The sequence below is a fragment of the Chrysoperla carnea genome, chromosome X, assembly GCF_905475395.1.
Source record: "Chrysoperla carnea chromosome X, inChrCarn1.1, whole genome shotgun sequence".
In the NCBI taxonomy this organism is placed as follows: domain Eukaryota; kingdom Metazoa; phylum Arthropoda; class Insecta; order Neuroptera; family Chrysopidae; genus Chrysoperla; species Chrysoperla carnea.
This window is the reverse complement of record NC_058342.1, coordinates 8,664,329-8,689,122: the sequence shown is the minus strand read 5'-3', so window position 1 is coordinate 8,689,122 and position 24,794 is coordinate 8,664,329. Positions and strand designations below refer to the sequence as shown.

Here is a 24,794-nt window from a genome sequence, read left to right as displayed (position 1 = left end):
CTAGCTCCGGAGCTTCACCATTACGAAATGGCAATCGTACAATATAAGCTCCATCAGAATCACGGCGATGAGTTTTGACAAAGTGTTCCTCACACTTAACATCTTCTGGGTTCAACGGAGTTTTGACAGGCAATTCTTCAACTTCCCAAAACTTCTGTAACTGGTACGAAAGGTCTGTGTCAGAGTGCATTATCCAATATGATTGATACTCATTCGATGACATCGATGGACATTCACCCATAACTAGTGTTCCGAACATGGATGGAACCAGAGAGGGATGACCTGGAACTACAGGTTCCGAAGTCAGAAGGTTGGCGTAATGTTGTGCTCCGATGAGCATCTCAACCGAAGCAGGGCTATAGAACTGAGGATCGGCAAGTTGTAGCTGAGAAAGTTTATTGACAATATTTTGTACAACTGGGACGGCAGGAATTTTAGTTGCTATGGTTGGTAACACAGCCGCTTCAACGGTGATAGAGAACGGACTATGTTTTGAGTTGACAGTACAAACAACAGTACCTTTGGCTGGTTGGGGTTTCCCGGATCCTATACCCGAGATGCGAATGTTAGACGCTGTCATTGGTAAAGTAAGGCGATCCTTTAGTGATTGGGAAATAATATTGATCATACTTCCTGGATCGATTAAAACTCGGACATCATGATGATGACCAAATACATCAGGAATACTAACTATAGCAGTTCCCAATAGGATTTGCTTATGCTGATGTACAGACGGCGAAGGCATAATATTACCTGACAGTGCAACGGTAGGCTCACTGGCAGATGATATAAGAGGAATATTGGCTTTACTATCATTATGAAGCATGGTATGATGGGCTTTGGAACCACAATGTCTGCATGAAAATTTAGAAGAACATGTCGATCGAGCGTGTGGTCCAAAACAGGAAAAGCATAAAAGCTTTTTACGTAAAACTTCATAGCGTTGCGAAATAGTCATATTACCAAACTGATTGCATTCTACGACTCGGTGAGATTTAGCACAACATGGACAGGTGTGGCTCAAATCTGCAGGCTTGGAAGAGGTTGATTGCACACTAGGCTTCAGCGGAGGAGAAGCATGAGCAACCATGGCTCTTTTAACTGGAACTTTCATAGAACCCATCGGCTTAGGGTAATTTGTCTTTGCTGACGAAGAGTTAATTACCTCACATGTAGCAATACGCCCTTCTACAAATTTACGGATATCGGCATAAGTTGGTACAGTAGGATCGTTAGCTCTTGTATCCTCAAAAGCTTGACGTGTTTGAGGATCAAGCAGCCTAAGAGCCATGAACGAAATAAGAAAATCCGAAACACTAGTTAAAGCAAGGTTGTTTAAAGCTTCCACTTGAACATTAAAATCTTCTAAAAATCCTTTAAGTTGACTTTCTTGCGTAAAAGGTTTCACAGAAAATAGCTTCTGACACACATTAGATGCAATAACTCTTTTGTTTGTGAATCTAGTGACTAAAGTTTTGTAGGCAGTTTCATAGGAATTTTCCGCAAATGGTAGACCTTGTATGGCAGTCAGAGCAGTACCGGAGACGGAAGAACGTAGATAGCTATACTTTTCAATGGTTGATAGATGTCCTTGATTATGAATCAATGTATCAAATAATGATTTAAATGAATCAAACTTTTCATAAGTCCCATCAAATGTCGGCAGAGTGATATGAGGCAATTTTGGTTTGATTGTTGGGGCGGAAGGAGTTGAAACGGTTTGTGGTTCAGGCCAAGAAGCCTCCGCAGCTCTAACAGCATAGAACAAATCGTCAAATGCCTGTGAGGATGCTAAAACGTCTGATATTCGATGTTCTACAGCTACTAAGGCGTTTGTTTCTAATATTTTATTCTGAACGGCATCGAATTCGGAATATGCTTTGTCCAACGTTTTACATCTTGCTTTAAATTGCCTGCATATGTTTAAATCATTCAAACGTGGAATTAAATCGAACGCTTGTTGTATACTTTGAAAATATCGTTCCCGCCTGGCAACTAAAACCTGGAGATCGGAAGCCGCTTTTTCCTGACTAGTAGGCATTTTGATAATAAAAAAGGAAAAAAAACAAAACAATTTGGAAAACAAAGTTTAAACAAGAATAATTTAATCAAACCACCTATTTATCAAAAATCAATCAATTAAACAAGCAAATCCATCAAATAAATAAATCACAAATATAAATTAATAAATTACTCATTCAATCGATCAATTGTTAACAAGTTTGGAAAACAGAGGGTTTATCCAAAAGTGATTTAATAAAACCACCACTTATTCAAATGCAAATCAATCAATCAATCAGGCAAATTTATAAAATATCAAAATAAATCAATTAATTAATCAGGCAAATCCGTAAAATATAAAAAATCAATTAATTAATTAATCAGGCAAATTTATGAAATATCAAAATCAATTAATTAATTAATAAGGCAAATTTATGAAATATCGAAACAATTAATTAATTAATAAGGCAAATTTATGAAATATCGAAACAATTAATTAATTAATAAGGCAAATTTATGAAATATCAAACAATTAATTAATTAATAAGGCAAATTTATGAAATATCGAAGCAACTAATTAATTAATAAGGCAAATTTATGAAATATCAAAACAATTAATTAATTAATAAGGCAAATTTATGAAATATCGAAACAATTAATTAATTAATAAGGCAAATTTATAAAATATCAAAAATCAATTAATTAATTAATCCATCAATTTGTTAAAAAAAACAAATGAAATTCATTTCGACATGATTGTGCAATAAAATGATATCAAAACAACACAGCAATTGTATAACATATTTTGAGTCAACAAATCCAATAAGTTTTATAATGTTTGTATTTTGTACTTGTTTCAAATAAATTTAAAAATTAAATTTCAAAATAAAATATTCAATTTCAATTTCAAATTAAATAATGGTAATTAATGGCAACCAAACAATTAAGTAAATGTTCACTCTGGCATGGCAATAATGTATCCCAGGGAATAACAATAAAATGGGAACGGGATTCGGCTCAGACAGGACCAAATAATGTTGGGTACGAAAATCAAATTAGGAAAATTAGCTGGTGCTTACCTTATTATTATTCCTTGGAAAACATATCTTTATTTAAATTATTATATTGGCGCGATATCGTCCATAAAAACACATAAAACTTTATATAACACGTATATTGTTTAAACTGGTTTTTAACTCAACGATCAAAACGTATATTGATTAAACTGGCTTTTTAACACACCACAATGATCAATAATGTATATTGATTAAAGGTGTGTCTAGATCACGCACATAATTTGCGCATTGTGCGTTTGTGTAGGCACCAGTGTAAAAGGAATGGTTAAGGGATCCGTACCATAAGGAAGGTCCATACACTTTGTTTTGTCTTCTTATCGATCAAATAACATCGTCACATTAAAGAATACAAAATTATTTTATAGAGAAATTTTTGTTTGTAGATAAACCCGAACTAACGTTTGAAATGTTTTATATTATATATAACGCTAATCGGATACATACCTATAATTATGAATTTGTTTAACTTTTCTTCTTTTGGTAGATGAACTATCCGATGATGGCGATTTTAAAAATTTTTTTTTCGATGAACTATTTCCACAGCCCGGTACAAAACACGTAGGCATGTTATTATTAATTAATAAATAATTAATAGATACTAATTTTATATTAAATATAAATTATTTTTTTATTTAAAATATATAACACGTGCAACACGAAACAATTATTTATTTAAAAAATATTAAAAGCGTCAACAGCTATTTGGTTAGGATATCCGTAAACAAACAAGGTATTAGATAAACTGTACAAACCAGTACAAACTATGAACCAATCAGATAATAATAAATTCATAATACCAACTTAAAATTCTTATGTTACCACCTAATAAAATCCAAACATATCTAAATTTGACCTTGAAAGGTACATCGTGGCGACTTACATACAGTTTGCATTTTTGTATAAAACGCCTACTTATATTACTTGTCCATCTATATATACGTCCGTGGCCGAGAGAGATCTTTCTTTTCGTCCATGCTCTCGGTCATTACAACCAGACATTTCCCAACTTTTCCGGCAAAATTTTTGCATTCCTCAGAATCACCAAGTTTTTCGGTAACTACATCTGTGATAAAAAAAATTTTTTAATTTAATTCTAGATACTTTTAACACTTTTGATAAACATTGATTATTTTTACAATACCTGCCATGCATTTATAAGTTTCCGTACTACTGAAGTAGAGTTTTCCAACTCCTTTGACTATTTTTCCTGTCCCTGAGTAGTGTGATTCAACACTTTTAGTCAATAAAGCAGATGCCATTTTGCATATACATCCTCTAGCAGTAGTCTGTCCATAAATTAAAACACGAAGTACCATCTGAAAAAAAAAAAAAAAAAAAAAAAAAAAATATATATATATATATATATATATATATATATATATATTTCATATTGATTTCACATAAATCATATATATTATATATATATATATATATATGATATATGTGAAATCAATATAGTATATATATATATATATATATATATATATATATATATATATATATATATATATATATATATATATATACTATATTGATTTCGCATATATCATATATAGGGGAGAGTCGGTTATATCGTACCACTTTTCACTTTAACTCAAATATTTCGACTTTGACACGTCTTATAATAATTAATAGATATGTAAAATAAAGTTGCATATTTTACCTTGCTAAGACGGAGAGAACAGATCCCTGCGGTTACTCTAACATTGTTATAAATGCTTTTTTATAAAGGACTGTCATCGGTACGATTTAGCCGACTAGTCGTTTTAATCGTACCACCATGTTTTTAAATCGTACCATGGGTGTTTAAGTCGTACCACTGAATGAAAGACATTAAAATTCTCAATCAAATTATTTATTTTTAACTCTTAGGTAAGTAATAAAGAAACATTATTTATATCTCTTAGGTAATAGAAACATAATTTTTAACTCTTTGGTGATATCAAGGAACTATAAGCTTTTTTACTAAAATAACATGATTATACTATGATAATGAGATCAATCAACATAACTAATAAAAATGAAACCGTATTCAAATAAAATAAAAACAGTAACCTATAGTAATAAAGTAACAGTTAACAAGAATGTTGTTTGTAATATAATTATTGTGCATATTTCTTATTGGAAACAATCATCACAAATGTCTGGATTCGAAGTACAGGTCTCATGAAGCCACCGTTTACAGCGAACGCATTGAATCCAATCAACTTTTGGACCTTTCTTATCGTAGTAAGAACGATTGCACTTTCCACATATATTTTCAAGATCATCATCGCTGTCATCATCATCATCTAGTTCTACAGCAAGTGTCTCTCCTGAATCATCGCTACTAGTGATGGAAGGAGATCGTTTCCTCTTGTAACTTTTGCACTTGGCTTTGGGTACAGCTGTTACCTCATTTTCTTTTTTTACCGTTTGGTGTTTCTTTGGTTTACCAATCTTTTCTTTCTTTACTTTGACTTTCTTTTGCTTCTCTTCTAGTTGATTTTTATATGGGCTTGATGTGATTTCAATAGCTTTTTGTATAGTTCTCTTTTTTTTCAATGTGTTTTTGGGCAGTGGTGATAAAACTTTTATTGTTTTTTTAATATCAGCAGGAGTAGTATTTGGTGGAATATGTGTTTTTTTCGGCGTCGATGGTTGTGCATGTATTTCAGCAACACAAGAAATCAAATGCTCTTTTTCATTAATGTCATTTTCTTTACCGCCTTTCTCTTTATTGTCATTTTCTTTATCGTGGTTTTCCTTTTCAACTTTTTCTTCTATCTTTTCTTTTTCCTTTAGGACATCTTTTGTTTCCGATTCTGTAAAATGTTGTAACACTGATACACTCTCATTGCTCGAATTCATTGTTTCAGCGGCTAATAAATTGTCAGCAGCCTCAAACATATGTTCTGGAAAAACATGTCGGTTTATAGGCCAAATTCCACTAGCTCTGAATCCATTTACTATATTCCCAATCACTGCGGCTCTTTCATAGGCTTCTCCAAATAATTGAGCAATCTGGTATTGTGTCACTTGTCGCCCAGGATTGGTTCTCAACCATTTTTCTGTGCTCTGGATATAATAAGTACTCAGGGGTTTGAAAAATGATACGTCAAGAGGCTGAATTCGGTTTGTCGTATGACCTGGTAGTTGTAACAGTATTATTCCATTATCTTTTGCTAAACACAGAGCTTCGAGATTTTTTGAGTGTGTCGTATGCCCATCCAAAAGTACCAGAACTTTCTTTTCAGGCGTGGGTTTCACAATTTTAATAAAGTGCTTCAACCATTCCACAAAGAGGGCAGAGTTAATGTAGCCGCTTTCAGAAACAGTAACAATACTGCCTAAAGGAGCATCATTTGCTAGTTCTGGATTTTGTCTTGCCCTTTTAAATATTAGCATTGGAGGAATAAACTGGCCGGAAACACTAGCGCAGCATACCGCCGTGGTATTGACACCTCTTTCTCCACTAATAGCGGCACCAATTTGCTTCTTTCCCTTTTGTCCTACAATTTTTTGAGCTTTCTTTTGGACGGTTGAAAATCCACTTTCGTCTACATTGAAGATATTGGTAGGTTCTATGCCATTTTCATCTACAATCTTCTCTAATAAATCAAAAAAGTGAAACACATTTTCTCTATTAAATCCTTTAATTCTATTCAAGGATGTGTTTTCAGGTTGTCGAACACTTAGCTGTGGGTGCCTTTTCATAAATTTGTAGAACCATGCTTTGCCAGCCATGCGTTTTTCTTTATTGAAATTATTCTGAATGTTATGGATTTCAGCAATTTCGAATGCGAGACGTCGAATATCGCTGATTGTTAGACCAAACATGTGTGTTTCGAGATGAAGAATATGCTCAGCCAACATATTTTCTGTTTCGATATCTAATATAACCGGTCTCCCTTTTTGGATTTTGGTATCAACTGCAATCTTATTTTTATTTTTTATATGCCGTAGAATTGTTGGTTTTGGAATAGAATAAGTCTTTGAAATTTTGTTTAAACTTAATTCTTTATTTGCGTAAGCCGCAATAGCTCTTTCTAGGTCCTCTGTGTTCCAATTATAATATTTAATTTTAGCTTTAGGCTCCGTCATCTATAAGAACAAAACTACAATCTGTAAAATATAGGTACTTGCTGTTGGTAGTCGGGTAAATCGTACCAGTACAATTTAACCAACTGCAAGTGGTACGATTAAACCAACTAAGTCATTTCAAAAACAAAAACAAAAATCGGACATAACCTCCAAACTTTGACACGCAACAAAAACCGCCAATAATCTAGCATACAATTGTGAAAGAATAAAAAAAATTGTATGACTATAGCTTACCTTGTTTACGAGTTATATCCTTGCGAATGTACGGCAATATTTACATTAATTACCACAAAAAATTGTTTTTTTCACTCACACGCACAGTTGCTAATTCACGTTGATTGCAAATGGCGGATGACGAGGGGTGGTGCAGAGCCACGATTTGGTGTTGTCAGTATAGAAAAATAAATTCATTAAGTGGCAAATTTAGAACTGGTACGATTAAAATGCCAGTACGATTACGATATAACCAACTCTCCCCTATATATATATATGAGTTATGTGAAATCAATATAGTGTAAATCGTTATTAAATTAAGTGTAAATTTTACCAATGCTTCTTTTTTTGAATTTGACTCTTTTACGTCGTCATCAAATTTCTTAAAATTTTCCAGATCTGTAAAGGGTAATTTCACATCTAATTTCATTTTCGCATCAGATAGGCTAAGTTGAGGAGTTCCAGGTAGATTATTAGCCAACAACGTATTTTTTAATTCATCAAAATTTTTTTTCAAATCATATTGCAAGCTAAATAGATTACGTTTTATTGAATCATCTAAATCACGTAGCTTTTTGTCCAAGTAGACCTTCAAAGATTCTAGAAAAAGAAAAGTATCTTTAAAATATATATATATATATATATATATATTTATTTAATAAATAAATTTTGATTAAAATTCGATCTTACAGAAATCAAATACTTCATCACTTTCATGAATTGGCCCCAATATATTGTTATTTATATTCCGTGATTCATCTGTAAAATATTTATAATTTAAATAATTTTTATTTAAAACACTACTTTTTTAATAATGAACAAAGTTAATCATGTTTTGATTAATTATTTTTATCCAATAATTTAATTATATATATATATATTTTTTTTTTTATGTAAAAAATCAGAGTTTTTTTTTTTTTGTTTTTTGTTTTTTAATACAAAAAATACCGTACCAAAATTTAGTTGCTCAAGTGAACTTTTTTCTTTACGAGAAGTAGAGATTCGACTTGTATTATTTTGCATAGGTAATATACTACGTAGATCTTTTTCAACTGCAACGTGACTCAGTATTTTTGGCTTTACACTGTCGGCGTACTTATTACTTTCGTCGTCCGTGCTCTTCAGATCCACAGTTGTAAACGCTCGATTTAAGCGTCTTTGTCCTTGGTTATAACTATCTATTTTAACATAGATTAAGAGTCTAAGAGTCTCATAATATACTTATTACAATTTTACTATTTATTAGAAATTCGCCAGAAAAATATCTATAAAATACTTATGTTGGGGCGATGGTCGCTGGTTTAAGAAAAAACTAAAATATTTCCCAACACTTAGCGAATTTTAAGAACGTTTGAGAGCTGTTGGACTGTATGAAAAAAAATATATGTACTCACCAGTTTTTTCTCCAGGTTGACACTAGTCAGATAATGAAGTTGTTATTTAAAGGTTTGATCGGATAAAACTCAGGAAAAAGGGAATTTGGGATGATTTATCAAACCTTTACGTTGAATTTGTTCACGCCTTTTTTTGCTGTTGGTTATTGACTTTTAATTGATGAAAATTGCAATATGCGTTAAATCCCTCAATGGCGGGAAAAATATGTAAAATGTTTAATGCACTGCACTAAAAACACATGGTTCACTGAGAACTATTCGAATTTAAATCCAAAATTAAACTTGATTATCAAGATAAATATCGATTTCGAAATTAAACTTTAACACATTGTTAAATAGCAAATTTAAATGTAGAAAACCACGCGTTTCTACATTGAAAAATAAAACCTTGAAATTGAAACTTTGAAAAGAAAACAGAATCACTGACTCGACAATGTTTAAATTAAATTTTTAGATTGATTAATTAAATCAACCGAAAGAAATGATCTATTCAGATCAAGAAACGAATTAATTATAATTAAAAAAGTAAAGAGTTATAAACTCATTGGGTCGGCTCCGAAGCCGACCCATTTGAAAAATAAGTACAATAACAACTACCGCATAACGATGGCTGTTATTGGTGGATGTTTGACAAAGCCAGTTGGTACCAACTCAGCATTAATTAAAATCACTAAAGAAAAAAATAAAAACACTAACTTGTGAAATGTCCCTAACATAAGTCGCCCCCCCAAATTCGATAGAATTTGAGCCTACCTAAACAAAAAGGGAAAAATTCAGTTACATGGGACCGAACAAATTGAAAATGTCAACAATGTAGATGAAATAAGAGAAAACATGGATAAAATCACAGATGAAGAGTGGACTAAAAGACCGCTGCCAATTACCTACCAAGAGATGATTTCAACTCGATGTTGTTTTCTATTATTTTTAAAAAATATTTTACAGAAAAAGATGAATGAATCATTGAACAAAATAACAGATATGTTTTATTGTATGGCAACGGATACATTGAATCCTCCTGTTGAAGAAACAATTTTACCAAAAAGATTATTACAAATGTTATAATGACGTACTGAAAATCAGTGATAGAATTTTATTATTTTGTATAAAAACTTTAATAAGAAAAGCAGAATCTATGTTAATTTGTTTTATGAAAATGTACAATATGATTTTTCATGAAAATTTATATATATATATATATATATATATTTGATATAAATAAATAATTAAATTTTGAAAAAAAAAAAAAAAATAAAAAATAAATGAATGGGGGAGCGAAGGATAAAATGGGATTACTCGATCGACCCACGCAGTGGAAGCAGTCTGGCGACCGCCCGAGTAACTACTTGCTGATCCGCAAGTTTTAAATCGGCAACACGAGGTATACCGTCTGCAGACATGTGAAGTCTGATTATACGACCAATAGGCCAAGAAAGTGGGGGAGTTTGATCCCCTTTTACTAATACGACATCCCCAACCTCAGGGGTGGCGGCAGGCGATTTCCATTTGTTTCTTTGAATTAAAGTATTTAAATACTCTTTAGACCAACGTTTCCAAAAACTTTGAACCAAGCGTCGCAGGTTCAGCCAACGGTCACGAACGGGCTGTTCACAAGGTGGGTAACGTTCGGGCAACGAGGTCAAGGGGGTGCCGGTAAGAAAGTGTCCAGGGGTTAAATAAGACGATGCCTCAGAAGGATCAGCAGGCAGATCGCACAGTGGGCGACTGTTCAACACCGCCTCAATGCGGGTGAATATCGTGAAATAATCTTCAACGGAATAGGAAGATTCCTTGAACATGCGTTTGAGGAGCGATTTGGCGGATTTGACGCCAGCTTCCCATAAATCCCCGAACCAAGGTGCATATGCACAGTTGAAATGCCATTGTATACTTTTAAGAGACAAATAATCGGAGATGTTCTCGCGATTTTCTTGTAAGAAAATAGAAATTTCATTTAAAAGGCGTGAGGCGCCAAGAAAATTCCGACCTTGATCGGAATATATGTCGGATGGAAGACTCCGACGAGCTACAAATCGATCCAGTGCTGCTAGAAAGCATTGAGTAGTGAGTTCTGAAGCGAACTCAAGATGGACACATTTTGTGGAAAAACACACAAAAATGCAGAGATAACCTTTTGTTAAACGAGGTTTACGTGGGTTGCCGGATTTAACAACAAATGGACCGGCGAAGTCGACTCCGGTATGAGAAAATGGTTTCGAGGGGGTGACTCGAGATTCGGGTAAAGCTGCCATTTGAGGCGCGAAGGGCACAGCACGAAATCTGTAGCATGTGGGACAGTTACGGATCACTTTCCGAACGAGACCACGAAGCCCGGGAATCCAATAAAGAGCTTGAACAGAAGCTTGGACTGCTCTGGGCCCAGAATGAAGAGAACACAAATGAGCATGAACGCATATTAATTGTGAGATGTGCGCCACTTTGGGCAACAAAATGGGGTGCTTGGAAGCTGAAGAGAGTGGGGAGTGGTCGAGGCGACCACCCACTCTAATTATGGAAGAAGAATCTAAAAACGGACTGAGCGAGCTGAGACTGCCTTTAAGAGCTTTATGAGCGGATAACAAATGAATTTCGGAGGAATAATAATGTTTTTGAGTTATATGAATGATTTTGATTTTCGCGAAATCTAATTCAGTGACGGACAACGGACCAGAAATGGGTTCTAGATGCTGTAGGCGTGCTTTACACTGTTTGATGAAACGAAGCATCCATGCGACTACTCGGATCAAACGCGTCCATGACGAAAAGCGAGAAAATAATTGTAACATTTGATCCGGAGTAATTAAATTGGCTGCGAGAGCCAAGGGTTTAATTTCAGGCAGCTCAGCAATATTGGAAATTGTATCCGTAAAAGGAGGAGGCCACTGACTGAGAGGCTCCGAAATTAGCGATGGTCCGTGAAACCACAAGTTATGTTGAGTAGATTTGCAAAACTGATCAGGGGTCAGTCCGCGAGATGCGATATCAGCAGGGTTGACAGAAGTGTGAATGTAAGACCAGCACATTTGTTGAGTAATTTGTTGAATGGCTACAACACGATTGGCAACGTAAACTTTGAGTAAATGTGGAGGAGTGTTGAGCCAATATAAAACGATGTGAGCATCGGTGAATAAACGTGGAGGAATTTTGAACAAATTCGGCATAGTTTGACGGACAGACGAGACGAGTTTACTAAGCAGAAGTGCTCCGCAGAGTTCCAGGCGCGGTATGCTCAGGGTTTTCAATGGAGCTACCTTAGTTTTAGCAGCAAATAAATTGGATGTTATTGAATATCCATCATCACAACAGAGATAAAGCACAGCAGCGTATCCAAGCTGACTAGCGTCAGAGAAACCGGCCAACCATACCGACCTACTTTCTGAAGGAGCAATAAAACGGGGAATGCGAATTTGAGCTACTAGATACATGTTTTGTTGATGGAGGTCCCAAATTTGACGAATATGTGGAGGTACAGGGTCGTCCCATCCTGAGTGATCTAACCATAACTTTTGCAGAATACACTTCAAGCTAAAGGTAATAGGTGCTAAAAAACCCAAAGGATCATACACTCCTGCCACATGTGAAAGCAAAGTGCGTTTTGTCAAAACGTTTTCGAATGATTTAAATTGAAATAGAAAACTATCTGTGTTTGGGTCCCACAGCAGCCCAAGTATTTTGAACACAGTCTCCGTTTCGAACACAAATGGCGTCTCGATGTGATCTACAGGGAGATCAGCTAATATGGAAGGATCGTTGCTAGTCCATTTTCGCAACTCAAAACCTCCCCTACTCATTAAAGTTTGTAATTGTGTCATTAAAGTTTTGGCTTGTTCAGGAGACGAAGCACCAGTAATAATATCATCAACGTAAGTGTTGTGCAGAAGGGCTTGAGACGCCAAAGGATAATGATTGCCTTCGTCGATAACTAATTGTTTTAGGCACCTTTGTGCAAGAAAAGCGGAAGGAACTAAGCCGTATGTTACGGTATTTAGTTCAAATTCAACGACGTCGGATTCAGTGGATGGTCGGTAAAATATATGCTGATAAATGCGATCTTCTGGACGTACCAAAATTTGTCGATACATTTGACGTATATCAGAACACAAGGCTATTGCGTTAAAACGGAATGAGTAAAGGATATCCGAGATATCGTTTTGTAATTTAGGACCGGCCAACAATAATGAATTTAAAGAAATTTTGTTATAACCTGGGTCCGAGGCGTTAAAAACAACACGTAATTTGGTGGATGTACTAGTGTCCTTAGTGACACAATGATGGGGAATTATATAACCTGATGAGTTAGTTGCCTTTGACATGTGAAATAATGAAATGTATTCGTCCATGAATTCGGTATACGCCTTGTATTTTTCTGGAAATTTAGACAATCTTTTTTCCAAATTAATAAAGGAAGCGAGTGAACGCTCCTTGTTGAAAAGGGCAGGGAGGCTGCCCGGACGAAACGGAAGAGCGACAATGTATCGACCCGTTGAGTCACGCGAATGCGTGTCTTTAAAATGGCGTTCCGCCAAAATATCTGAAGGATTTGAGGGGATGGAAACCGAAACTTCTTCAGTTTCCCAAAAATTTTGTAAGTGATTACTTATTTGAGCAGTGCTCAGAAGTGAAATGGGTTGAGTAGGGGGGTTGCCCTCAACAGGACCGATAATCAACCATCCAAAAATACTGTTTATGGCGGAAGGGAATCCCTGAATAGTTTGAGAATCCGTACATGACAATATAGAGGGGAACAAATCTGCCCCTATTAAGAAATCCACGGGGGATGATTTATAAAATTGGCTATCTGCCAATTTGAGTGACGTGAAGCGACTGATGACTTCTTGAGATAATTCAATTGAAGGTAAATTTAACGAAATAGTAGACATGACATATGCATTTGTAGAGACTTTTATGTCAGAATATTTTGACTTTAAAATACACGAAACCGTACCATGACAAGAGGTTTCGGTGGCGCCAATACCAGAAATTTGAGTTGAAGTGGGTTTAATAGGTAAACCAAGAGCACGACAACATGATAATGAAATAATCGACACTTGGGAGCCAGGGTCCACAAGTGCCCGAACAGAAAAATAATTACCACTGGGGGTATTAATTAAAATTTGAGCTGTGCCCAGTAAGACCCCTTGTGGGTTTTGGGCATATGAAGTACATGACAGCGCCGGGATGTCGTTACCGGTGCTGTGAGGGGGTTGAGTGATTGAGTTTGAGGGAGACGCATTCAAGTCCGAAACGGTGGCTTTGGTTGCCGACGTGACCGGTGATTGAAACCCAGGATGAAGGGTAGTGTGATGTTGATTAGAATCACACTTGCGACATACATTTTTAGAAGCACATTGGCTTCGGAGATGAGAACCTAAACAATTGAAGCAACGAGTAAGTGATTTTAAATATTGATATTTATTCGATAATTCCATTTTTAAAAATGAAGGACAAGCTGCGAGATTATGAGGGCCTCTGCAGCGAATACATTTTGAAATCTGAGAGTTTTGTTTAAATGAAGAAATTTTATTCGTGTTGTGAGCGGTGTTTACTAAAAATGATTTGGGTTTATTTGTTTTTGGAAACGCTGAGCTACTGGTGCGAGTAGTGGGTAATTGCAACTCTAATGAGCGAAGCTGATTAGTAACAAACGTGATTAAATCCGTGTATGACGGAATCTCCTTGTCTGAATGACGCAACTCAAATTCACGGCGCATATTAGTGTCCAGATTATTTAGTGTTAAGTTGAAAAAAATGAAATCAATTAAATCTGGTAAATCCATAGAGCGAATAGATTTTACTGCAGTTTCATGAGTGGTGAGAAATGAATTTAAATTATTTAAATTAGACAAATGGGTTGTCTTGAACTCTAAAATTTTTTGTAAATAAAAACTGGCTATGCGCCTTTTATTGTTGTAGCGAAAACGTAATGCTTCGTATGCTAATGGATAGTTTTCGCTAGTTAAGGCAAACCCAGAAATCACTGCTGCCGCGTCCCCTTTCAACGAGGTTTTAAGGTAACGAAATTTGCAAATATTGTCCATATGTTTTGAATGGACAAGGCTGTCAAATATAGAAATAAATTCCAACCAGGAATCTATATCGCCATTGAATTGGGGTAAATTAATACGAGCTAAATTGTTATCTTGTTGAAGAGGTTTGACTGAATCAACCGATGTTGAATCAGAAACTTTGTTTGGCATTAACGCCTTCATTTTGTGGTAATGCAGCTTGATTGAAAATGTCAACTGATCGTAAGCTATTTGAGCTGAAACTGTTTCGATTCGCTTACGTTTTTCTACGGCAGAATTAAATTTCAAAATATCACTTTGAATTATTTTATGATTTTCAATGAAGGATGGCAGTTCTTTAAATAATAATTCACACTGTAAAAAATCGGCTTGTGCAAGACCCCTTACAGTGTCATAAATTGCGTTTACTTGCGCAAAGGCATTTTCACGATGAAGGACTAGGTTTTCCTTCACTGCTTCCATGTTTTCTCCATATTGGAGTAAGCTGTCAATAACTTGTGCCATACTTGAATGAAAATGCAAATAAAATTGAAAAAAGGAATAATATTAATTGATGAAGGACTGATAAAACAATCAAATGACTTTAAATAATTAAAATATTATTGATAAGCGATACGTTGATGATTTCAATCGAGTTACAGAACCACTGAAATTAAATTTGTTTGAAATCAAAAGAAAATTTTTAATAAATTAGAGCAAATCCGCAGAGTTACTCGGGCAGTTAATATTATATATGAAAATCAATGAATGAATAATGAATTTATTTGATACCCAAGAATAAACAATTTAAACTTTTTAGGATACAAGTGAATTAAAATAAAAGTATGAAATTAATTAATTTAAAAAAAATGCAATCAAAGTCAATAACCAGAAATTGAAACTAATTAAATCAATTGAGTATTAAATAATATTGAATTAATACGAAATTTTAATCAAATGCGATTCAATTAAAAGAATTTTAAATTTTTTCAGAAAAAATTGAAATTAACAATTAAAGTCAAAAAAAGTAAATTATTTACATTTATTTTTGAAATGTCATTTAATAAATTTTAACAATTGAAAAAAAAATGTAAATATTGTGATTTGTGATTTGAACAAAAAAATAGTCAATAGTGACATCTATTTTATGAAAGAGTAGTTTTATTATTTGTCAAATTTGAAATATCAAAATGGCGTCGACTGGCCTGGTGAAAAACTAGGTTGTTATTGCCAAGCTATTACGCAATCGCTTGTCAAAAACAAAAAACACGAAAAAACACGTGATTATTTGAATTGAATGAAAAAAAAAACGTATATCCGGCTCGAAGGACCAAAAATGTTGGGGCGATGGTCGCTGGTTTAAGAAAAAACTAAAATATTTCCCAACACTTAGCGAATTTTAAGAACGTTTGAGAGCTGTTGGACTGTATGAAAAAAAATATATGTACTCACCAGTTTTTTCTCCAGGTTGACACTAGTCAGATAATGAAGTTGTTATTTAAAGGTTTGATCGGATAAAACTCAGGAAAAAGGGAATTTGGGATGATTTATCAAACCTTTACGTTGAATTTGTTCACGCTCTTTTTGATGATAGTTTATTGGCTTTGATTGATACACCTTTTTTATAATAAAAATTGCAATATGCGTTAAATCCCTCAATGGCGGGAAAAATATGTAAAATGTTTAATGCACTGCACTAAAAACACATGGTTCACTGAGAACTATTCGAATTTAAATCCAAAATTAAACTTGATTATCAAGATAAATATCGATTTCGAAATTAAACTTTAACACATTGTTAAATAGCAAATTTAAATGTAGAAAACCACGCGTTTCTACATTGAAAAATAAAAACTTGAAATTGAAACTTTGAAAAGAAAACAGAATCACTGACTCGACAATGTTTAAATTAAATTTTTAGATTGATTAATTAAATCAACCGAAAGAAATGATCTATTCAGATCAAGAAACGAATTAATTATATTATAAAAAAGTAAAAAGTTATGAACTCAGTTAGCTTGGCCAGCCCGTAGGTTGACCGAACTTGAAAATAAGTAAACAACTTATACAATACAAGACTATTGTGCAGCGGAAGTTTGGTAAAGTCAGTTAATACCAACTTATTATTAATTAAAATCACCAAAGAAAAAAGTAAAAACACTAACTTGTGAAATATCCCTAACATAAGTCGCCCCCCCAAATTCGATAGAATTTGAGCCTACCTAAACAAAAAGGGAAAAATTCAGTTACATGGGACCGAACAAATTGAAAATGTCAACAATGTAGATGAAATAAGAGAAAACATGGATAAAATCACAGATGAAGAGTGGACTAAAAGACCGCTGCCAATTACCTACCAAGAGATGATTTCAACTCGATGTTGTTTTCTATTATTTTTAAAAAATATTTTACAGAAAAAGATGAATGAATCATTGAACAAAATAACAGATATGTTTTATTGTATGGCAACGGATACATTGAATCCTCCTGTTGAAGAAACAATTTTACCAAAAAGATTATTACAAATGTTATAATGACGTACTGAAAATCAGTGATAGAATTTTATTATTTTGTATAAAAACTTTAATAAGAAAAGCAGAATCTATGTTAATTTGTTTTATGAAAATGTACAATATGATTTTTCATGAAAATTTATATATATATATATATATATATATATATTTTTGATATAAATAAATAATTAAATTTTGAAAAAAAAAAAAAAAAAAAAAAAAAAAAGAATGGGGGAGCGAAGGATAAAATGGGATTACTCGATCGACCCACGCAGTGGAAGCAGTCTGGCGACCGCCCGAGTAACTACTTGCTGATCCGCAAGTTTTAAATCGGCAACACGAGGTATACCGTCTGCAGACATGTGAAGTCTGATTATACGACCAATAGGCCAAGAAAGTGGGGGAGTTTGATCCCCTTTTACTAATACGACATCCCCAACCTCAGGGGTGGCGGCAGGCGTTTTCCATTTGTTTCTTTGAATTAAAGTATTTAAATACTCTTTCGACCAACGTTTCCAAAAACTTTGAACCAAGCGTCGGAGGTTCAGCCAACGGTCACGAACGGGCTGTTCACAAGGTGGGTAACGTTCGGGCAACGAGGTCAAGGGGGTGCCGGTAAGAAAGTGTCCAGGGGTTAAATAAGACGATGCCTCAGAAGGATCAGCAGGCAGATCGTACAGTGGGCGACTGTTCAACACCGCTTCAATGCGGGCGAATATCGTGAAATAATCTTCAACGGAATAGGAAGATTCCTTGAACATGCGTTTGAGGAGCGATTTGGCGGATTTGACGCCAGCTTCCCATAAACCCCCGAACCAAGGTGCATATGCACAGTTGAAATGCCATTGTACACTTTTAAGAGACAAATAATCGGAGATGTTCTCGCGATTTTCTTGTAAGAAAATAGAAATTTCATTTAAAAGGCGTGAGGCGCCAAGAAAATTCCGACCTTGATCGGAATATATGTCGGATGGAAGACTCCGACGAGCTACAAATCGATCCAGTGCTGCTAGAAAGCATTGAGTAGTGAGTTCTGAAGCGAACTCAAGATGAACACATTTTGTGGAAAAGCACACAAAAATGCAGAGATAACCTTTTGTTAAACGAGGTTTACGTGGGTTGCCGGATTTAACAACGAAAGGACCGGCGAAATCGACTCCGGTATGAGAAAATGGTTTCGAGGGGGTGACTCGAGATTCGGGTAAAGCGGCCATTTGAGGCGCGAAGGGCACAGCACGGAATCTGTAGCATGTGGGACAGTTACGGATCACTTTCCGAACAAGACCACGAAGCCCGGGAATCCAATAAACAGCTTGAACAGAAGCTTGGACTGCTCTGGGCCCAGAATGAAGAGAACACAAATGAGTATGAACGCATATTAATTGGGAGATGTGTGCCACTTTGGGTAACAAAATGGGGTGCTTGGAAGCTGAAGAGAGTGGGGAGTGGTCGAGGCGACCACCCACTCTGATTATGGAAGATGAATTTAAAAACGGACTGAGCGAGCTGAGACTGCCTTTAAGAGCTTTATGAGCGGATAACAAATGAATTTCGGAGGAATAATAATGTTTTTGAGTTATATGAATGATTTTGATTTTCGCGAAATCTAATTCAGTGACGGACAACGGACCAGAAATGGGTTCTAGATGCTGTAGGCGTGCTTTACACTGTTTGATGAAACGAAGCATCCATGCGACTACTCGGATCAAACGCGTCCATGACGAAAAGCGAGAAAATAATTCTAACATTTGATCCGGAGTAATTAAATTGGCTGCGAGAGCCAAGGGTTTAATTTCAGGCAGCTCAGCAATATTTGAAATTGTATCCGTAAAAGGAGGAGGCCACTGACTGAGAGGCTCCGAAATTAGCGATGGTCCGTGAAACCACAAGTTATGTTGAGTTGATTTGCAAAACTGATCAGGGGTCAGTCCGCGAGATGCGATATCAGCAGGCTTGACAGAAGTGTGAATATAAGACCAGCACATTTGTTGAGTAATTTGTTGAATGGCTACAACACGATTGGCAACGTAAACTTTGAGTAAATGTGGAGGAGTGTTGAGCCAATATAAAACGATGTGAGCATCGGTGAATAAACGTGGAGGAATTTTGAACAAATTCGGCATAGTTTGACGGACAGACGAGACGAGTTTACTAAGCAGAAGTGCTCCGCAGAGTTCCAGGCGCGGTATGCTCAGGGTTTTTAATGGAGCTACCTTAGTTTTAGCAGCAAATAAATTTGATGTTATTGAATATCCATTATCACAACAGAGATAAAGCACAGCTGCGTATCCAAGCTGACTCGCGTCAGAGAAACCGGCCAACCATACCGACCTACTTTCTGAAGGAGCAATAAAACGGGGAATGCGAATTTGAGCTACTAGATACATGTTTTGTTGATGGAGGTCCCAAATTTGACGAATATGTGGAGGTACAGGGTCGTCCCATCCTGAGTGATCTAACCATAACTTTTGCAGAATACACTTCAAGCTAAAGGTAATAGGTGCTAAAAAACCCAAAGGATCATACACTCCTGCCACATGTGAAAGCAAAGTGCGTTTTGTCAAAACGTTTTCGAATGATTTAAATTGAAATAGAAAACTATCTGTGTTTGGGTCCCACAGCAGCCCAAGTATTTTGAACACAGTCTCCGTTTCGAACACAAATGGCGTCTCGATGTGATCTACAGGGAGATCAGCTAATATGGAAGGATCGTTGCTAGTCCATTTTCGCAACTCAAAACCTCCCCTACTCATTAAAGTTTGTAATTGTGTCATTAAAGTTTTGGCTTGTTCAGGAGACGAAGCCCCAGTAATAATATCATCAACGTAAGTGTTGTGCAGAAGGGCTTGAGAAGCCAAAGGATAATGATTGCCTTCGTCGATAACTAATTGTTTTAGGCACCTTTGTGCAAGAAAAGCGGAAGGAACTAAGCCATATGTTACGGTATTTAGTTCAAATTCAACGACGTCGGAATCAGTGGATGGTCGGTAAAATATATGCTGATAAATGCGATTTTCTGGACGTATCAAAATTTGTCGATACATTTGACGTATATCAGAACACAAGGCTATTGCGTTAAAACGGAATGAATAAAGGATATCCGAGATATCGTTTTGTAATTTAGGACCGGCCAACAATAATGAATTTAAAGAAATTTTGTTATAACCTGGGTCCGAGGCGTTAAAAACAACACGTAATTTGGTGGATGTACTAGTGTCCTTAGTGACACAATGATGGGGAATTATATAACCTGATGAGTTAGTTGCCTTTGACATGTGACATAATGAAATGTATTCATCCATGAATTCGGTATACGCCTTGTATTTTTCTGGAAATTTAGACAATCTTTTTTCCAAATTAATAAAGGAAGCGAGTGAACGCTCCTTGTTGAAAAGGGCAGGGAGGCTGCCCGGACGAAACGGAAGAGCGACAATGTATCGACCCGTTGAGTCACGCGAATGCGTGTCTTTAAAATGGCGTTCCGCCAAAATATCTGAAGGATTTGAGGGGATGGAAACCGAAACTTCTTCAGTTTCCCAAAAATTTTGTAAGTGATTACTTATTTGAGCAGTGCTCAGAAGTGAAATGGGTTGAGTAGGGGGGTTGCCCTCAACAGGACCGATAATCAACCATCCAAAAATACTGTTTATGGCGGAAGGGAATCCCTGAATAGTTTGAGAATCCGTACATGACAATATAGAGGGGAACAAATCTGCCCCTATTAAGAAATCCACGGGGGATGATTTATAAAATTGGCTATCTGCCAATTTGAGTGACGTGAAGCGACTGATGACTTCTTGAGATAATTCAATTGAAGGTAAATTTAACGAAATAGTAGACATGACATATGCATTTGTAGAGACTTTTATGTCAGAATATTTTGACTTTAAAATACACGAAACCGTACCATGACAAGAGGTTTCGGTGGCGCCAATACCAGAAATTTGAGTTGAAGTGGGTTTAATAGGTAAACCAAGAGCACGACAACATGATAATGAAATAATCGACACTTGGGAGCCAGGGTCCACAAGTGCCCGAACAGAAAAATAATTACCACTGGGGGTATTAATTAAAATTTGAGCTGTGCCCAGTAAGACCCCTTGTGGGTTTTGGGCATATGAAGTACATGACAGCGCCGGGATGTCGTTACCGGTGCTGTGAGGGGGTTGAGTGATTGAGTTTGAGGGAGACGCATTCAAGTCCGAAACGGTGGCTTTGGTTGCCGACGTGACCGGTGATTGAAACCCAGGATGAAGGGTAGTGTGATGTTGATTAGAATCACACTTGCGACATACATTTTTAGAAGCACATTGGCTTCGGAGATGAGAACCTAAACAATTGAAGCAACGAGTAAGTGATTTTAAATATTGATATTTATTCGATAATTCCATTTTTAAAAATGAAGGACAAGCTGCGAGATTATGAGGGCCTCTGCAGCGAATACATTTTGAAATCTGAGAGTTTTGTTTAAATGAAGAAATTTTATTCGTGTTGTGAGCGGTGTTTACTAAAAATGATTTGGGTTTATTTGTTTTTGGAAACGCTGAGCTACTGGTGCGAGTAGTGGGTAATTGCAACTCTAATGAGCGAAGCTGATTAGTAACAAACGTGATTAAATCCGTGTATGACGGAATCTCCTTGTCTGAATGACGCAACTCAAATTCACGGCGCATATTAGTGTCCAGATTATTTAGTGTTAAGTTGAAAAAAATGAAATCAATTAAATCTGGTAAATCCATAGAGCGAATAGATTTTACTGCAGTTTCATGAGTGGTGAGAAATGAATTTAAATTATTTAAATTAGACAAATGGGTTGTCTTGAACTCTAAAATTTTTTGTAAATAAAAACTGGCTATGCGCCTTTTATTGTTGTAGCGAAAACGTAATGCTTCGTATGCTAATGGATAGTTTTCGCTAGTTAAGGCAAACCCAGAAATCACTGCTGCCGCGTCCCCTTTCAACGAGGTTTTAAGGTAACGAAATTTGCAAATATTGTCCATATGTTTTGAATGGACAAGGCTGTCAAATATAGAAATAAATTCCAACCAGGAATCTATATCGCCATTGAATTGGGGTAAATTAATACGAGCTAAATTGTTATCTTGTTGAAGAGGTTTGACTGAATCAACCGATGTTGAATCAGAAACTTTGTTTGGCATTAACGCCTTCATTTTGTGGTAATGCAGCTTGATTGAAAATGTCAACTGATCGTAAGCTATTTGAGCTGAAACTGTTTCGATTCGCTTACGTTTTTCTACGGCAGAATTAAATTTCAAAATATCACTTTGAATTATTTTATGATTTTCAATGAAGGATGGCAGTTCTTTAAATAATAATTCACACTGTAAAAAATCGGCTTGTGCAAGACCCCTTACAGTGTCATAAATTGCGTTTACTTGCGCAAAGGCATTTTCACGATGAAGGACTAGGTTTTCCTTCACTGCTTCCATGTTTTCTCCATATTGGAGTAAGCTGTCAATAACTTGTGCCATACTTGAATGAAAATGCAAATAAAATTGAAAAAAGGAATAATATTAATTGATGAAGGACTGATAAAACAATCAAATGACTTTAAATAATTAAAATATTATTGATAAGCGATACGTTGATGATTTCAATCGAGTTACAGAACCACTGAAATTAAATTTGTTTGAAATCAAAAGAAAATTTTTAATAAATTAGAGCAAATCCGCAGAGTTACTCGGGCAGTTAATATTATATATGAAAATCAATGAATGAATAATGAATTTATTTGATACCCAAGAATAAACAATTTAAACTTTTTAGGATACAAGTGAATTAAAATAAAAGTATGAAATTAATTAATTTAAAAAAAATGCAATCAAAGTCAATAACCAGAAATTGAAACTAATTAAATCAATTGAGTATTAAATAATATTGAATTAATACGAAATTTTAATCAAATGCGATTCAATTAAAAGAATTTTAAATTTTTTCAGAAAAAATTGAAATTAACAATTAAAGTCAAAAAAAGTAAATTATTTACATTTATTTTTGAAATGTCATTTAATAAATTTTAACAATTGAAAAAAAAATGTAAATATTGTGATTTGTGATTTGAACAAAAAAATAGTCAATAGTGACATCTATTTTATGAAAGAGTAGTTTTATTATTTGTCAAATTTGAAATATCAAAATGGCGTCGACTGGCCTGGTGAAAAACTAGGTTGTTATTGCCAAGCTATTACGCAATCGCTTGTCAAAAACAAAAAACACGAAAAAACACGTGATTATTTGAATTGAATGAAAAAAAAAACGTATATCCGGCTCGAAGGACCAAAAATGTTGGGGCGATGGTCGCTGGTTTAAGAAAAAACTAAAATATTTCCCAACACTTAGCGAATTTTAAGAACGTTTGAGAGCTGTTGGACTGTATGAAAAAAAATATATGTACTCACCAGTTTTTTCTCCAGGTTGACACTAGTCAGATAATGAAGTTGTTATTTAAAGGTTTGATCGGATAAAACTCAGGAAAAAGGGAATTTGGGATGATTTATCAAACCTTTACGTTGAATTTGTTCACGCCTTTTTTTGCTGTTGGTTATTGACTTTTAATTGATGAAAATTGCAATATGCGTTAAATCCCTCAATGGCGGGAAAAATATGTAAAATGTTTAATGCACTGCACTAAAAACACATGGTTCACTGAGAACTATTCTAATTTAAATCCAAAATTAAACTTGATTATCAAGATAAATATCGATTTCGAAATTAAACTTTAACACATTGTTAAATAGCAAATTTAAATGTAGAAAACCACGCGTTTCTACATTGAAAAATAAAACCTTGAAATTGAAACTTTGAAAAGAAAACAGAATCACTGACTCGACAATGTTTAAATTAAATTTTTAGATTGATTAATGAAATCAACCGAAAGAAATGATCTATTCAGATCAAGAAACGAATTAATTATAATTAAAAAAGTAAAGAGTTATAAACTCATTGGGTCGGCTCCGAAGCCGACCCATTTGAAAAATAAGTACAATAACAACTACCGCATAACGATGGCTGTTATTGGTGGATGTTTGACAAAGCCAGTTGGTACCAACTCAGCATTAATTAAAATCACTAAAGAAAAAAATAAAAACACTAACTTGTGAAATGTCCCTAACAACTTATTATACTTATGATAGTTGATATTAAAGAAAAGTTTCTGATGGATTTAAAAAAAAAAAATTACCTGCGTAACTCAGAATTTTGATGGTGTATGTTGACCAACTTTTTTTTGCATCACGTAATTCACGTGCATATTTTTCCAGCTTGCAATAATCGTTAGGTGGTGGATATCGGCATGAAAATCCATCACTTTCTTCCGTGATCCATTTGCTAGGAATCAAATCAATATCTTTTTTAACATTTGGATCACTAGCTGCGAACTCAACTACTGCTTAAATATTTTTTTCGCCAACTTCCGTCACCTATAAGTAAATATGTGGCATTTTTAAAGAATTTTGAAAAAATCTTTTAAAATTTTACCAACTGTGGCAT

The 24,794-nt window shown here is 34.9% G+C and overlaps 2 protein-coding genes across 2 annotated transcripts; both read right to left on the bottom strand.

Annotated features, from left to right (window-relative positions):
- Positions 1-3,880: 3,880 nt before the first annotated feature.
- Positions 3,881-24,719, bottom strand: LOC123302414. The gene is made up of 5 exons (XM_044885341.1): positions 24,487-24,719; positions 8,064-8,132; positions 7,708-7,973; positions 4,219-4,393; positions 3,881-4,140 (listed from the first exon to the last, which is right to left on the bottom strand). The coding sequence occupies exons 3-5, from the start codon at positions 7,801-7,803 to the stop codon at positions 4,007-4,009; spliced, it is 405 nt and encodes a 134-aa protein (XP_044741276.1). The 5' UTR covers positions 7,804-7,973; positions 8,064-8,132; positions 24,487-24,719; the 3' UTR covers positions 3,881-4,006.
- Positions 8,047-14,976, bottom strand: LOC123302869. The gene is made up of 3 exons (XM_044885963.1): positions 14,892-14,976; positions 12,546-13,133; positions 8,047-8,132 (listed from the first exon to the last, which is right to left on the bottom strand). The coding sequence occupies exons 1-3, from the start codon at positions 14,974-14,976 to the stop codon at positions 8,047-8,049; spliced, it is 759 nt and encodes a 252-aa protein (XP_044741898.1).
- Positions 24,720-24,794: the final 75 nt, after the last annotated feature.

Bases quoted from the DNA above. Each gene is read 5' to 3' on its own strand.
- LOC123302869 (XM_044885963.1), bottom strand. From the start codon at position 14,976: ATGAAGGCGTTAATGCCAAACAAAGTTTCTGATTCAACATCGGTTGAT. The intron at 13,134-14,891 runs GTATTAATTTAC...CTAAATTTCCAG, and splicing joins ACAAGATAACAATTTAGCTC to AAAAATACAAGGCGTATACC. The intron at 8,133-12,545 runs GTTTTGAGTTGC...AATATTTTACAG, and splicing joins AACTTTAATGAGTAGGGGAG to ATGAATCACGGAATATAAAT.
- LOC123302414 (XM_044885341.1), bottom strand. From the start codon at position 7,803: ATGAAATTAGATGTGAAATTACCCTTTACAGATCTGGAAAATTTTAAG. The intron at 4,394-7,707 runs GTAAAATTTACA...TTTTTTTTTCAG, and splicing joins ATTCAAAAAAAGAAGCATTG to ATGGTACTTCGTGTTTTAAT. The intron at 4,141-4,218 runs GTATTGTAAAAA...TTTTTATCACAG, and splicing joins AACTTATAAATGCATGGCAG to ATGTAGTTACCGAAAAACTT.